General features: G+C 35.6%; 2 protein-coding genes across 2 annotated transcripts; one reads left to right on the top strand and one right to left on the bottom strand.

Moving 5' to 3' along the window:
- Window positions 1–1,178: 1,178 nt before the first annotated feature.
- On the top strand, window positions 1,179–3,283 carry LOC148212613 (L-ascorbate oxidase homolog). Its single transcript, XM_088120493.1, has 3 exons — window positions 1,179–1,549; window positions 1,662–2,771; window positions 2,849–3,283. Exons 1-3 carry the CDS (start codon window positions 1,302–1,304, stop codon window positions 3,147–3,149), a joined length of 1,659 nt encoding a protein of 552 aa, XP_087976619.1. The 5' UTR covers window positions 1,179–1,301; the 3' UTR covers window positions 3,150–3,283.
- A 1,070-nt stretch (window positions 3,284–4,353) lies between these two features.
- LOC148212612 (uncharacterized) lies at window positions 4,354–7,031 on the bottom strand. The gene is made up of 6 exons (XM_088120893.1): window positions 6,692–7,031; window positions 6,225–6,526; window positions 5,619–6,158; window positions 5,277–5,537; window positions 4,790–5,049; window positions 4,354–4,633 (listed from the first exon to the last, which is right to left on the bottom strand). The coding sequence occupies exons 1-6, from the start codon at window positions 7,029–7,031 to the stop codon at window positions 4,354–4,356; spliced, it is 1,983 nt and encodes a 660-aa protein (XP_087977019.1).
- Window positions 7,032–14,745: the final 7,714 nt, after the last annotated feature.

The following is a 14,745-nucleotide window of genomic DNA, read 5'->3' as shown; positions in this document are numbered from 1 at the left end:
CACCACTACTAGCGTTGATAGATGCTAAGTATGAGGGCCGAGGTGAACCTGACCGAGGTCCGACCTACCGGGAAGCTCGGTGGGGGCCGATGCGAATTACTGTCAGCGGCGTGATTATCGGGCATAATCGTCGGTCCCGAGATTACCGGGCGTAACCGACGATCCCGAGATTACCGAGTGTAACCGTTGCGAGATTAGCGGGACTGCCACCCATAAGTAGAGGACTTCACTCCACGATCAGGTACGATGATTTCTAGCCTCGAACTAAACTGGGAATCCGACCTATACTGACTTGATCGTCGAAGTGCTCATCTTTTTGTGCAGGTCCGCTCAAGTGTTCAGGTCGGTCCGCAGGCCGAGTTCGAGCTGCAATCTGAAATACGCTGTTGTGCACATCCTTACATAAACACAGTTCTTCCCTTAAATGTTTTTAAGACCTCAACAAATTTAAGTTAAATAATAATAATAATAACCAATATAAAATGATCTTACGGTTAACTTAAAAAAGACTATATATATATGGTCAAATTTGGAAATATGTGTCAGTTTCATTGTCAACTCAAGTTCAGTCTAAGGTCTACATTTGACGGATCAATCTAGTCCAACCATCCCATCAATTTGATTAGATATTATTTTTTGAATTGGGCGAGCCTATGGACCAATCCGATCCAATAATTATTATATTTATGCCATATAATATATTAATATATTATTTATTTATGATTATTAAAAGCTTGTTTAATAGGTTACGAATTCTCGAATAATGGACGAAATGGTACGGCCCGAACGCCGGCGCCGCCATTCAACGAGAGTGTCTAAATGACGAAAACTGGCTATTATCCACTGAAGGGCCATAGAAGAGAGTGTGGTGTTGGATTAAGGAAGAGGGAGAGGTTTATGGAGAATTTATTTTATTAGATAAATAAAATAATGAGCTTTTTAAGTTAAGACCCATTATAATAGTAAAATCCATTTTGAACATGTGTTTTTGACTCCACAAATTTTGCAAAGCCAGCCTCTAATTTAAATACATATTTTGTTGGAGAGGGACGTGGGCACTATTGTCAGGAACGAGAGGTAGGGAAATGCGTAAGGCTAGAAAAACGGAGAAGTTGGAGAAAAACTTGTAGTTTGAATGGTTGAGAGATAGACATTAGCATGTATATAAATGAAGGATTGGATGGGTAAGCCATCAGGGAACGGGACAACAACCCATCTTATTTTGGGATACATAGCCTGCTCGAGAAAAAGAGCGGTGATTTGAAAAGAAAATCAGAAGAGAAAAAAACGGGGAGATATAGATGGCTGGGTTGATGTTTACCGTGCTGCTATGCCTCTCGGCTGCAGCAATGTCAACGGTCCGGGGTGAGGACCCTTATTTCTTCTTCACGTGGAATATCACCTATGGCACCATCTCTCCCTTGGGCGTTCCCCAGCAAGGCATTCTCATCAACGGCCAATTCCCCGGACCTAATATCAACTCCACATCCAACAATAACATAGTCGTTAATGTCTTCAACAACCTCGACGAACCCTTCCTTATACATTGGTACGGTATTTAATTATTATAATTTATATTTACATATATAACTACTCTTTCTTCTTCATTCAATGGCTCAATTCAGAAAATAAAATAAAATCAAATGGAATTGGACTTGCAGGAGCGGTATTCAACACCGCAAAAATTCGTGGCAAGATGGACTACTTGGAACCAATTGCCCAATCCCACCGGGGACAAACTACACCTACCATTTCCAAGTTAAGGACCAAATTGGAAGCTTCTTTTACTATCCATCAACTGCCATGCACAGGGCAGCGGGAGGCTTTGGAGGCCTCCGTGTGAATAGCCGTTTACTCATTCCTGTCCCTTATGCTGACCCTGAAGATGATTACACTGTCCTTGTTGGTGACTGGTACACCAAGAGCCACTCTGCTCTTAAGAATTTCTTGGATAGCGGACGCTCCCTTGCTAGGCCCGACGGTGTCCTCATTAATGGGAAGAATGCAAAGGGTGATGGAACCGATGAGCCGCTGTTTACCATGAAGCCTGAGAAGACTTACAAGTACCGAGTTTGCAACATTGGACTGAAGACATCTCTTAACATTAGATTCCAAGACCACACCATGAAGTTGGTAGAGATGGAGGGCTCTCATGTCGTCCAGAACGATTACCAATCACTTGACATCCATGTGGGACAATGCTTTTCGGTGCTGGTCACAGCCAACCAAGAGCCCAAGGACTATTACTTGATTGCATCCACGCGATTCACTAAGAATGTTCTTGTCGGTAAAGGCATCATTCGATATACCAATGGCAAAGGCCCTGCCTCTCCTGAAATCCCCGAGGCACCTGTGGGTTGGGCTTGGTCCCTCAATCAATTCCGTACCTTCCGTTGGAACCTTACTGCTAGTGCTGCTAGGCCTAATCCCCAAGGCTCGTACCACTACGGTTCCATCAATATTACCCGCACGATCAAGATAATCAATTCAGCCACTAAGGTGGATGGTAAGCTGCGATATGCCATCAATGGTGTCTCTCATATTGACCCTGAAACTCCATTGAAGCTCGCAGAGTACTTTGGAATCGCTGACAAGGTCTTCAAGTACGATACCATTTCTGACGACGGACCAGCAGAAGGTGCAAACACCGTGACTGTTGCTCCTAATGTTGTTAATGCAACTTTTCGAAACTTCGTAGAGATCGTATTTGAGAACCACGAGAAAAGTCTTCAATCGTGGCATTTGAATGGCTACTCCTTCTTTGCTGTCGCGTAAGTATCATCAGTTGGAACAAATAATCAATGTTTATATATATATAACTAATTTACTCTTTATTAACATTTCACAGCATTGAGCCTGGGAGATGGACTCCAGAAAAACGAAAGAACTACAATCTTCTAGACGCGGTCAGCAGGGATACAATTCAAGTCTTCCCCAAATCGTGGGCAGCCATTCTTCTGACATTGGATAATGCTGGAATGTGGAACTTGAGGTCTGAGTTGACAGAAAATCGTTACTTGGGACAACAACTCTACTTCAGTGTTCTTTCTCCCGCTCGCTCCCTCAGAGATGAGTACAACATTCCAGACAATACTTTATTATGTGGCTTGGTTAAGGACATGCCATTGCCCAAGCCATATACCATTTGAGGCAATTCATTAGCTCTCCCCCACTCCAATTGAGTGATTTGATACTCATCAACTAAGATATATGGATGGAGGGGTTGATTTTTCATGTATGATCGTTGCAAGTAAAAAATAAAAGAGTATCTCCCTTATAAATATATTTATAGTATTGAGCGGCCTTCTTGTCTTAAACACTATTCTTTTAATTTATTAAGGTTTTTAAGTTATTGGTTTTAGTTCAACAAAAACGTATGGGTAATTTCCAAAAGTATGTAGGCTCAATTTTGAGTGGTTCCAGGACCAGTTTCTAATTTATTAACTTTTAGAACATTTTAAGTGTGAAAGTATATGTTTACCTAGTACATACAAATTTCAGCTTCAATGACGTTGATGAATAGTTAATAACGGTAGGAAAATGGAAGGCATTGTTTTTCGAGGAAAAAAGAGTTTTTTTTTTAGCTTTTCGTAATTTTTTTTCCACATCACGGAAAAGTAAAGAGAAATTCGGAATTCCATGACCTTTCAAAAAAGGTAACAAAAAGGTGGGTGTGCGTATATTCTTTTTTTCAGGAAAATAGTGAGATTTACGGATTTGTAAATGTTTTTAAGACACCACGAAAAGTGAAAAAGAAAAAAAAAGTTGGAATTCCATGATACTTAAAAATGGTCACGAAATTGTGGAGACATTTTTTGCGGGATATACAAAATTTTCATAAAAACATCACGAAAGGTTGGATTGGGATAAAAAAAATATCACGAATGTTTGAGGTACGTTTTTGCAAGAAATAATGGAGAAATAATTTTTGGATTATTAAAATTATTTAACACTTGCAAAATAGTTTGGTATATCCGGTAAAAAGTGAGCTGATTTAGTTAAATGGTCAACAATGACCCACACAGTCTCAAAACCATGTTGTGTCTTCGGTAATCCAGTCACAAAATCCATTGAGACACTTTCCCATTTCCACTCAGGTATAACCAATGGTTGGAGGGGTCCCGATGGTCTTTGTTGTTCAATTTTTACCTACTGGTATATTAGACAATGACTAACAAAGTTGGCAACGTCTCGCTTCATACCTATCCACCAATAAGTTCTTCGGAGGTCTTGGTACATTTTTGAACTCCCAGGGTGAACCGAGTATGGAGTATTATGAGCTTCAGTCATAACTCCTTCTTAATAATCTGGTCATTTGGTACACAAAAACGATCATCAAACCATAAAACTCCATCACATGACTAAAAAGTTAACTCGTTTAGATTTGCTAACATCATCGACAATCTTCTTCAAAGCTGGATCTGAAAGTTGAGCATGCTTGATCCTACTAATTAAAGATGGTTCAACCACCAAGCTAGCCAACAACGACGATACACTTTCTGTAGTCACATCAATCGCTAACTTCTCAAAATCTTTAATTACATGCTCTTGAGTTGTGAGTAACGCTGTTGAGTAACTTGAGGACTTCCTACTTAAGGCATCTGCCACCACATTCACCTTACCAGGATGGTATCTAATAGTGCAATCATAATCCTTAACTAACTCCAACCAACGTCGTTGACGCATATTCAATTCCTTCTGAGTGAAGAAATATTTTAAGCTCTTGTGGTCGGTGAAAATCTCACAATGAGCACCATACAGGTAATGCCTCCAAATTTTTTAAGCAAACACAACTGCTGCTAACTCCAAGTCATGAGTAGGGTAATTTTGTTCATGTTTCTTGAGTTGTCGTGAAGTATAGGCAATAACTTTACCATTTTGCATAAGTACACAACCTAGCCCATTTCTTGACGCATCACTATAAACCACAAAACCTGTGTCCCCACTAGGAACAGTTAAAACTGGAGCAGTAACAAGTCTCTTCTTCAATTTCTGAAAACTTTGCTCACAATCTTCTGACCACTGAAAACGTGCATTCTTTCTTGTTAGCTGAGTCAAAGGAGATGAAATCTTAGAAAAACCTTCCACGAACCTTCTATAATAGCCAACCAAGCCAAGAAAACTTCGAATTGGGTCGTGGCCAATTCATAACGACCTCAATTTTGCTTGGATCCACTGAGATCCCCTTTTTGGACACCACGTCCTAGAAAGGCAATGCTCTTAAGCCAAAACTCGCACTTCTTAAATTTAGCATAGAGTTTCTTCTCCCGTAATACCTCTAATACTTGTCTTAAATGCAACTCATGCTCAAGCTTTGTCTTGGAATAAACTAAGATGTTTTCAATGAAGACAATGGCAAATTTATCCAAGAAATTATTGAATACCCTATTCATCAAATCCATAAAGACAGCTGGAGCATTAGTCAATCCGAAAGGCATGACCAAGAACCCATAATGGCCATAACGTGTTCTAAATGCAGTCTTTTGGATGTCACAAGCTTTAATCTTCAACTGGTGATAGCCTGACCTCAAATCAATCTTTGAGAAAACACTAGCACCCTAAAGCTAGTCAAATAAATCTTCAATCCGAGGGAGTGAGTATTTATTCTTTATAATCACACGGTTGAACTCCCTATAATCAATGCACAGACGAATAGATCCATCCTTCTTTTTAACAAAAAGGACTGGAGCATCCCAAGGAGAAACACTTGGATGAATAAAACCTTTGTCTAACAACTCTTGGATTTGTTCCTTGAGTTCTCGAAGTTCGGCAGATGCCATTCTATAGGGTGATTTGGATAATGGTGTAGTTCCCGGTACCAAATCAATAGAGAATTCAATCTCTCTGTCAGGGGGCAGACTAGGAAAATCTTCTGGAAAAACATCAGTGAACTCGCGAACTACAGGTAACTCTTCAATTGACTTACATGTCATCTCCGTGTTAACTACACTGGCTAGATAACCCCAACAACCATTCTCAATTAGCTTAGATGCTTTAAGTGCAGATATAATCTTTGGAAGAGGATATACTTTTACTCCCTTAAAACGAACCTTTGGTTGATCTAGAGGGGAGAATAAGACCTCTTTTTCATGGCAAATAATGTTAGCGTGATTTGCAGATAACCAATCCATACCCAAACTTGCGTCAAAATCAGTCATCTAAAGAATTGTCAAATCAGCAATCAAGTTTCGATCAGCAATACTCAATTGACAGGATTTAACTACCTTATCAGTATCTAGCACGTTACCAGAAGGAGTGGATACCTTAAGTATATAGCTCAAGTCTCTAGGTACCAACTTAAACTTTCTAACAAATGTAGCCGATATGAAAGAATTTGTAGAACCAGAATCAATCAATACAAAAGCAATACTTCCAGTTATGAGAATGGTACCTGAAACAACATTAAGCTCATCATTAGCCTCTTCCTTAGTGATCGCAAAGACTTTGCCTTTCTTACTTGATTTCTTCTCTTGTGCTTTCGAGTCATCTGCTTTTTGGCTCAGTGGACAATTGTTGATGAAGTGTCCTGTTTTTCCACAACGAAAGCAGGCTCATGTCGCTTTGTAGCATGTCCTAGTATGGTTCTTGCCACATGTCTTACACTCGGACTGTTGTCCACTACTGTTAGAGCCTACCATCTTATGAGGTTGACTCGAATTCTGTCCTCCATGGAACTTTCTTTTTGAACTACCATCCTTGGAAAATGACTTCGTGTTGTCCAAATCCTGTGACAAGATCTGAGCTGTTTGCAACACCTCGGCATAGGTCATCAATCTGAAGGCAACAACATGCTTCCTTAATTCTGGTCTCAAACCTCTTTCAAATTGTCTTGCTTTCCTCCAATCAGTGTCCATCAAATGAGGGGCGTAGTGAGAAAGCTCTTCGAACTTCTTTTCATACTCTATCAGGGGCAGTCTTTCTTGTTCTAACTTGATAAACTCTGCCTCCTTGTTCTGTCTAGCAGTCGGGAAATAATTTCTCAAAGAAAAGTTCCTTGAACCTATCCCGACCCATAGGATTTTCAGCAACATTCCATGTCCTACGAGTCATATTCCACCATTTATTTGCTCCTCTTTTCAACATGTAAGTAGCACAAGCCACTTTCTGACGATCATTTCATTTCATAAAGTCAAAAGCCTTCTCAACTTCCTCGATCCATTCTTCAGCAACAATTGGATCTGTGCTTGTACCGTCAAAAGAAGGTGGATGGAGCTTTCTGAACCGTTCGACCACACGATTGACTCCATCATTGGCCGGAGCATTCCTATTAGTTCTTAGGTTTTGTGGAACAACTGAGATATTATCTTGCGGTTCCTCAACAGTTGTAGTCCTACGATCATTAGCCCTTCGTGGTGGCATTGTTCTACAAAGCATATGTCAACCAATCCTTAGCGGTATGAAAAACAAGATAAATAAAATAACTATATCATAATGGTATAGTGAGTAACCATCACGTAGAAAACAAACACTCTCGAAAACTCAAACTTCCAAAACTATCAAACCTAATGTTATGGCATCAACTTTAGCACTAACAATACACTTAAGAATCCTAGAGTCTACAGGACCTCAAACCATCGCTCTGATACCCACTATAACAACCCGTATTTTTTGCTGGAAGTATCTGTAGGGGTCGTTTGTTTTTCGAGAATATAGATGCCTGAAATTTAGGCATCTTCAGATAACATATTTGTTTCGTAAGAAAATTTATAAAGATAGGATTTATTGGAAATGTGTTAAATTTGTAGAATGTTTCAAAAATGTCCTTACAGATATTTATATAATTTATAAATTCATTTAATATAATAGATTTTTATTTTGTAGAACAAGTTAATTCATATTAACTTAATATAAATTTCATTTTCAACTACAATAATTTTCCAAAAAGACAATCATATAATTTATGAAAAATATATTGGTCGTAAAAAAATATTGCTTTAAAATTATATATTTATGATCATAAATATTATTAATAATGTAATTCCTTCATAATTGTTGATGCAAAAATTTGTCAAGGCACGGAGGACGACCTAGGAGGTCGGCTGGCAACACTTAGAGTATTCTTCAGAGGTACCTGCTAAATTATTATAGACTTAGAACTAAGTCTAAATGTCATAAGAGAAAATGAATTTTCACTAAAGGTAAAATAAGTTGTGAGTGATTGTGGAGTTGGAGATAGATGACTTAACATTATTGGGTTGCAAAGAACGCCATGGAACAAGTAGACCCTTTCTCTAGAATCTAATTAGGTACCACCATCTAATCTAATTTTATAAGAACTAGATTTAATTTAAATTTAAACGTTTAATAACAATTAGTTAAGATTTTGTTAGATTTTTCATAGTTAAACTTAATTTAAAGTTTGTTTTTATTGCACATCGATTTTTTAATAATATTGTTTTTTTTAGATTTTGTTAGGTTTTTTTTTATAGTTAAAAAATAGATTTTTTTGGTCTGTTTTAAGATTTTGTTAGATATTTTTTAGTTAAATTTAATTTGATTTTTTATTTTAAAAAATATTAAGAAAATCTTAGGGTAAGGAGATTTTGAAAGAAAAAAAATTTACAAGTTGTTCCTCCAAGAGACGACCTACAATATATATTCTTTCTGTTTACCGCCTACATTTTCATTTATATGGATATATAAACTATATCCGGCTATAAACTATAGTAATTATAACATACACTTATATGAAAATATAAACTATATATGACTATAAATTATAACTTATATGGTCAACTTGAGATATGACAAAAAAAAATTAGTAAAATAAGAAAAATAGCAACAATATTTTGGTTTTTCAAATATAGCACTTAAAAAAAATCGAGGCCCACATATTAAATGACAACATTGTCCTGTAAGCCCAAACCCAAACACAACAAACCCAAAAATAAGCCCAGAAAAATCCTACGTTTTGATTTCCTTATGATTTCCATCTGATATACGAATTAGTGAATTAGGCAGTATACTTTTACCCGATGTCGTAGGTTCAAGTCCTACAGAGCGTGATTCGATTCTTGTTATTGTTAGATCTGATATTCGTGTTTTATATACTAATGTTATAAGTGTCTGATATACTACTGATGTTATAGTCTCATATATGTCTGATATAAGTGTTTCATATCAATACGTATGTATGATATAAATGTGATATACTACTAATATGAGTATGTGATATACTACAGATATGTATATCTGATATACATGTGATATACTATTTATACAAGCGGTTGATATACCACTGATATAAGTGTTTGATATGCTACTGATGTGATAATCTAAAATATACTTGATATGAGTGTTTTATATCAATATGTATGTCTAATATAAAGGTGATATACTACAATATTGACATGAGTGTGTGATATATTACTTATATGTATATATGATATATTATTTATATGAGTGTCTGATATACTGTTCATATTCGTGTTTGATATATTACTGATATAAGCGTCTGATATATTACCGATGTCATAGTCTCATATACGTCTGATATACTACTGATATGAGTGATTGATATACTACTGAAATGACTGTTTGATATATTATTAATATGAGTGTCTGATATACTATTGATGTGATAGTCTGATTTACATATGATATAATGTTGATTTTACTTTATCAGGAGAATGAAATATGGTATTCTAGTGCAAAAGTGCAACAATATTCAAAATTAGAATCAATAGATAATATTCTCAAGATGCTAACACCAACCCAAATAGAAATCTTAATTAGCAGTTGACCATTTGGACACTTTCTGTCATTTAATATTAAGAGATGCCCACTACTGTTATTAGTGCATCTAATTTGTCGAATATCTGAAAAGAGCCCACGAGATGCATTGATATTCAAACTAAATGGGAACTTTGTAAGATTTGGATTGAGGAAGTTTAGCTTGATCACATGTTTAAACTATTTTAATGAATACCTTAGTATTGACTAGATTCAGGGGTACATTAGATATATATCAGAAGTATATCAGAGGTACATCACATGTACATCAGATATATATTGGATGTATATCAAATACAGATATACATCGAATGTATATGAGATATAGAATGGATGTATATCAGATATAGATATACATTAGATGTATATCAGATATCATAAGGGTAAAATTGGAATAATAAAAATTTTGAAAATAAAAATTCAAATATTTTGCTATATTTGAAATTTTGGAAAGTTGGTGACATTTTTTTGAAATACATAAAATATTTTTGCTACCCACTACAATTACCCTAACTTATATATGAACTATATATCATCTACAATTAACAAATAAAGCAAATAACCTGCATAATCAAATATACGACGTTACCATCGAATACTTTTTAAATACCCCAAAATCAGAAATAAAAAACAAACCTAGAATTTTTAAAGCTTAAGCGGCAGAAAACGGGCTACCGAAAACAAGGTGAAAAGTGAGTGAATCGGAAACGGGCTACGAGAGATAGTAACAACAGAAAATGGAGCACATTAAGAAGACAAGGAGACAACCCTGTTGGAAACAAGGGTGACAAACGAGAGAAAAAGAAGACGAATGAAGAAGAGAAAAAGATAACTAAAAACTTAGGGATCTAAAATGTAAACCCCCAAATCAACCATTTTTCCATTTTGAATTTCTATATCTTAATAATAATTACATGTCTATAAAAAATGGTTTATTGGGAAAATGCATGTGTTTCATATTTAAAGAGTGTATTTTAAGATAAAAGTGTAAATTTTGTAAAATGAATCTCTTTGTGTAATTATCATCTCCAAATGGTCAATCAATGTACTAATCCCTTTCTTGAGACGAAGTTCAGTATATCAAACCTCTCATTGCAAACTACAGAGAGTGTTGTGGGACATGAAAGCTGTTTTGTAAGGTTCACAAGGTTTTGTTATCCATCTTATTAGAATAAATAAGAAAAATATTACTTAGTTTTCTTTCCTTTTATAAATAGTTTGTAAGGGAATAGACTCATTGTTTAATTGAACAGTCACATCTCTAGACCGATCACACCCATATGTGTGTGGACGCACTGCTTCTCTCAACAGATACCTCATCCAAACAATATCATCCCGTAGAAGTATGAAGGACACAATAGGTATTTATTGAAATATTAAGGACAAAATAGGTATGCAAAAATTCTCCTTCACCCAATTGTCGTGACTATAATGTTTCTATTCATCTACTAAAATTAGTTTCGAAAACAAAATCTTCATATATATTTTGAAAATAAGTTTTGAGCGGAAGAAAAAAATACATAATTTTCTTTCCTTTTATAATAATTTGCAATCACACATATACGTAAATGGATGCATTGTTTTGTTAAACAATCACAACTAATTTATATATTAATTTCTCTCAATGAACACCTTGTATGAACAATCACGGCTCGTAGAAATGTGAATTGTAAATAGGGTATATATTAAAATTTGAAGGCAAAATGGTGAGGTAGATATTCTCCTCTATAGCCCATTTAGATACATATATAGATAAAATCAAAAAGGGAAAATAAAATTTACAATTACTTGAGCACTAACATTTAAATCAAAATCTTTTTCCAAAAATATTCTTAAATTTAATTTACCTAAACGATCAAGAATAAAATTAAAACTAAATAAAAGCTGAAATAATCTACATTGAAAAGAGGTGGGGCAGAATAGGAGATTGATTAAAGCTAAACAAACCAACAAAATCTCGTAATAACCACATAACACAAGAAAAACTCACAAAATAAAAAAAATATCTAAATACAGAAATAGTATTTTGAAAATCGAAAACACACAAGTGTGAAACCTTTCACCATGTTTTTTAAGTTTCATGAAATCCTAAATTTTTATTACTTTTCGTGACGACAAAAAACCATGATAAAGTACCAAAAATCCCGCATCTATAAATGTCCCTTGTCTCACTCAAAAAATGAACTCAACATTTTACAACATTTTTTAAAAAAATAATGAAAATATAAAATACATATTTACTTTTGTGACGTTTTAAAAAAATTATAAATTGACAAAACATGTGAGCATAGGAAAGATTTTCTTGTAAAAACACAGCTCGACATTTTGTGACGGTAGAACCATAAATTTTGGGCCAATCATAAACGGCCATGTCATTATCTATTTTATTTAGGGATTAATTATATATTGACCTAAAATTAAAATTAAAGATAATTTGACAATTAAAATATGTAATTGGGTCATATGAGTATTGGGCTTGGAATGGTTTGGTTCACAAATTTGGCCCAAAACCCAATTCACCATGAAATAAAGTGGATTAATATTTAAATTTAAATAAATTCATTTAAAGAATTGGGCTTGGCCCAAAATTATTCAAGCCCAATGGCCCACCAAAGCCTATAGAAACCTCTATAAATAGAGGGGACCTCATTCATTTTCAAGGTTCAGAATTTCATAATTGAGAGAATTCACACAAAATTGAAGACTCTCTGAAGACTTGAAGATTCGAAGACCAACTTGAAGACTTTGAAGACTTGAAGACTTTTGAAAAACATAGAACTTCAATCTGAATTCAAGAACAAGCATTTCAATCTTCACATCAAGTTTGAGAGAATGAATCAAAGGATAAAGATTAGAGATTGAATCCACTATACAACACATACTACAAATATAAAAATTCAACTCCACAAAATATAATTTCTCCGAAAATTTCGTGTGAACAAATTGGCACACCCAGTGGGACAATCTCTACCTCTCATCTCCTTCTCAAGATTTAAATTTTTTCAAGAAAATCAATGGAATTTAAAAAGGCTTCTACAACAGCTGCTTACATGAGTAACCTTCGTATGGGTCATATCACCTATGGACACTTTATTTCCCTGGGATTGTAGTTCAATTGGTCAGAGCACCGCCCTGTCAAGGCGGAAGCTGCGGGTTTGAGCCCCGTCAGTCCCGATGGATACAAATCTAATAAAAAAATACATCAATTCAGCTCTTCCTTTCCTGTGAAAGAGAGAACAAAGTTGCTCTGATGAATTCCAACTACGGGAACATCAAACTCCTCCTATTGTTGCAAACAAAGTAATGATGCTGCAAAAAACATCTATTGAAAATGAGTTTCTTGTTAATCATAACCTCTTATTTGATCTTAATCCTGACATTGTCTCTGTTATGATGACTGATGCAAGCACTATGGATGAAAAAATGGCCGAAATGGAAAGAAGCTCGCTGGATTGATGAAGACAGTGGAAGAAAGAGATTATGAAATCGCTTCCTTGAAGAATCAGATTGAAAACAAAGATGTTGCTAAGTCGAGTCAAACATTTGCTATAAGATAAATGACAAGGGAAAGACTATCGCTCAAGAAAATCAATCGTAATATTCCACTTCGATCGCTTCGCTGTCTGTTCAGCAGCTTCGAGATATGATCACGAACACGATCAGAGCGTGATACGACGGACCTTCTCAAAGCTCCCTCTTGTATTCTAAGCCATATACTAAGAGGATTAATGATCTGAGAATGCCTGCTGGATACCAACCTCCAAAATTCCAGCATTTCGATGGGAAGGGCAATCCCAAACAACATATTGCTCACTTCGTCGAAACTTGTGAGAATGCTAGTACAAGAGGCGATCAATTGGTCAAGCAGTTCATTCGAACGTTAAAGGGAAACACCTTTGATTGGTATACTGATCTTGAGCTTGAAACGATCGAGAGTTGGGAATAGCTCGAAAGAGAATTCTTAAATCGCTTTTACAGTACAAAGAGAACCGTCAGCATGATTGAGCTCACGAACTCTAAACAAAGAAAAGGCAAACCGATTGTTGAATATATCAACCGATGGAGAGCTCTAAGTCTTTATTGCAAAGATAGGCTTACTGAACTATCCGCTATCGAATTATGCACTCAAGGTATGTATTGTGAACTTTTTTACATCCTTCAAGGTATAAAACCTCGCACCTTTGAAGAGCTAGAAACTCGTGCTCACGATATGGAGCTAAGCATTGCTAATCGAGGAAGTAATGATTCTTTAGTGCTGGACTTAGAGAAAGAAAGCAAAAGTGTTGAGAAAACTTCAAATGAGTCTTTTGGTGTAAACACAATCTCTCCCAAGTTGTTTTCAAAAATAAAAGGAAAGAGAATTGAGAAGCAAAAAGGAAATAGGAAAAGATGGCTAAGCTTAAAGGAAAGACAAGAAAAAGTTTATCATTTTCCTGATTATGATATCCCTTATATGTTGGAACAACTACTGGAAACACGATTGATTGTACTTCCTGAGTGTATACGACTAGAAGAAATAAGTAAAGTTGATGATCCCAAATATTGCAAGTACCACCGAGTTATCAATCATCCAGTGGAAAAGTGTTTTGTCCTAAAATAGCGTATCCTAAATTTAGCTCGAGAAAGAAAGATCGAGCTAGATTTCAATGAAATAGTTCAATCAAATCATGCTGTAGTAACAACAAATATAGGCAGCAAAACACCTCAAAGTCTATTCTACAATAAAGGGATAGACTTGATCCAATTTGGAACGTTGAAGTCTATATATGTTCACTCTCAACGGAAGACTTCAAGAAATGCCATTAAAGATGTTGTCAAATCCGTCAATCAGGGAGAGGAAAACTGGGCTATTGTGACTCGTTGGAAGAAACAAAAACAAAGTTTTGCTCAAAAGAAGTCATCTATGCTCAACAAAGAGCATGAACACCAATGAAGGAAGGATTCAAGGAAGCCCAAATCAGAGAGGAAAAAAATAAAGACTCATTTCGACACCAGATATCGGCGACCTTAAAA

Source organism: Momordica charantia, assembly GCF_013281855.1.
Source record: "Momordica charantia cultivar OHB3-1 chromosome 2 unlocalized genomic scaffold, Mcharantia_2.0 BLBB01000002.1, whole genome shotgun sequence".
In the NCBI taxonomy this organism is placed as follows: domain Eukaryota; kingdom Viridiplantae; phylum Streptophyta; class Magnoliopsida; order Cucurbitales; family Cucurbitaceae; genus Momordica; species Momordica charantia.
This window is presented reverse-complemented; position numbering and strand designations above follow the sequence as displayed.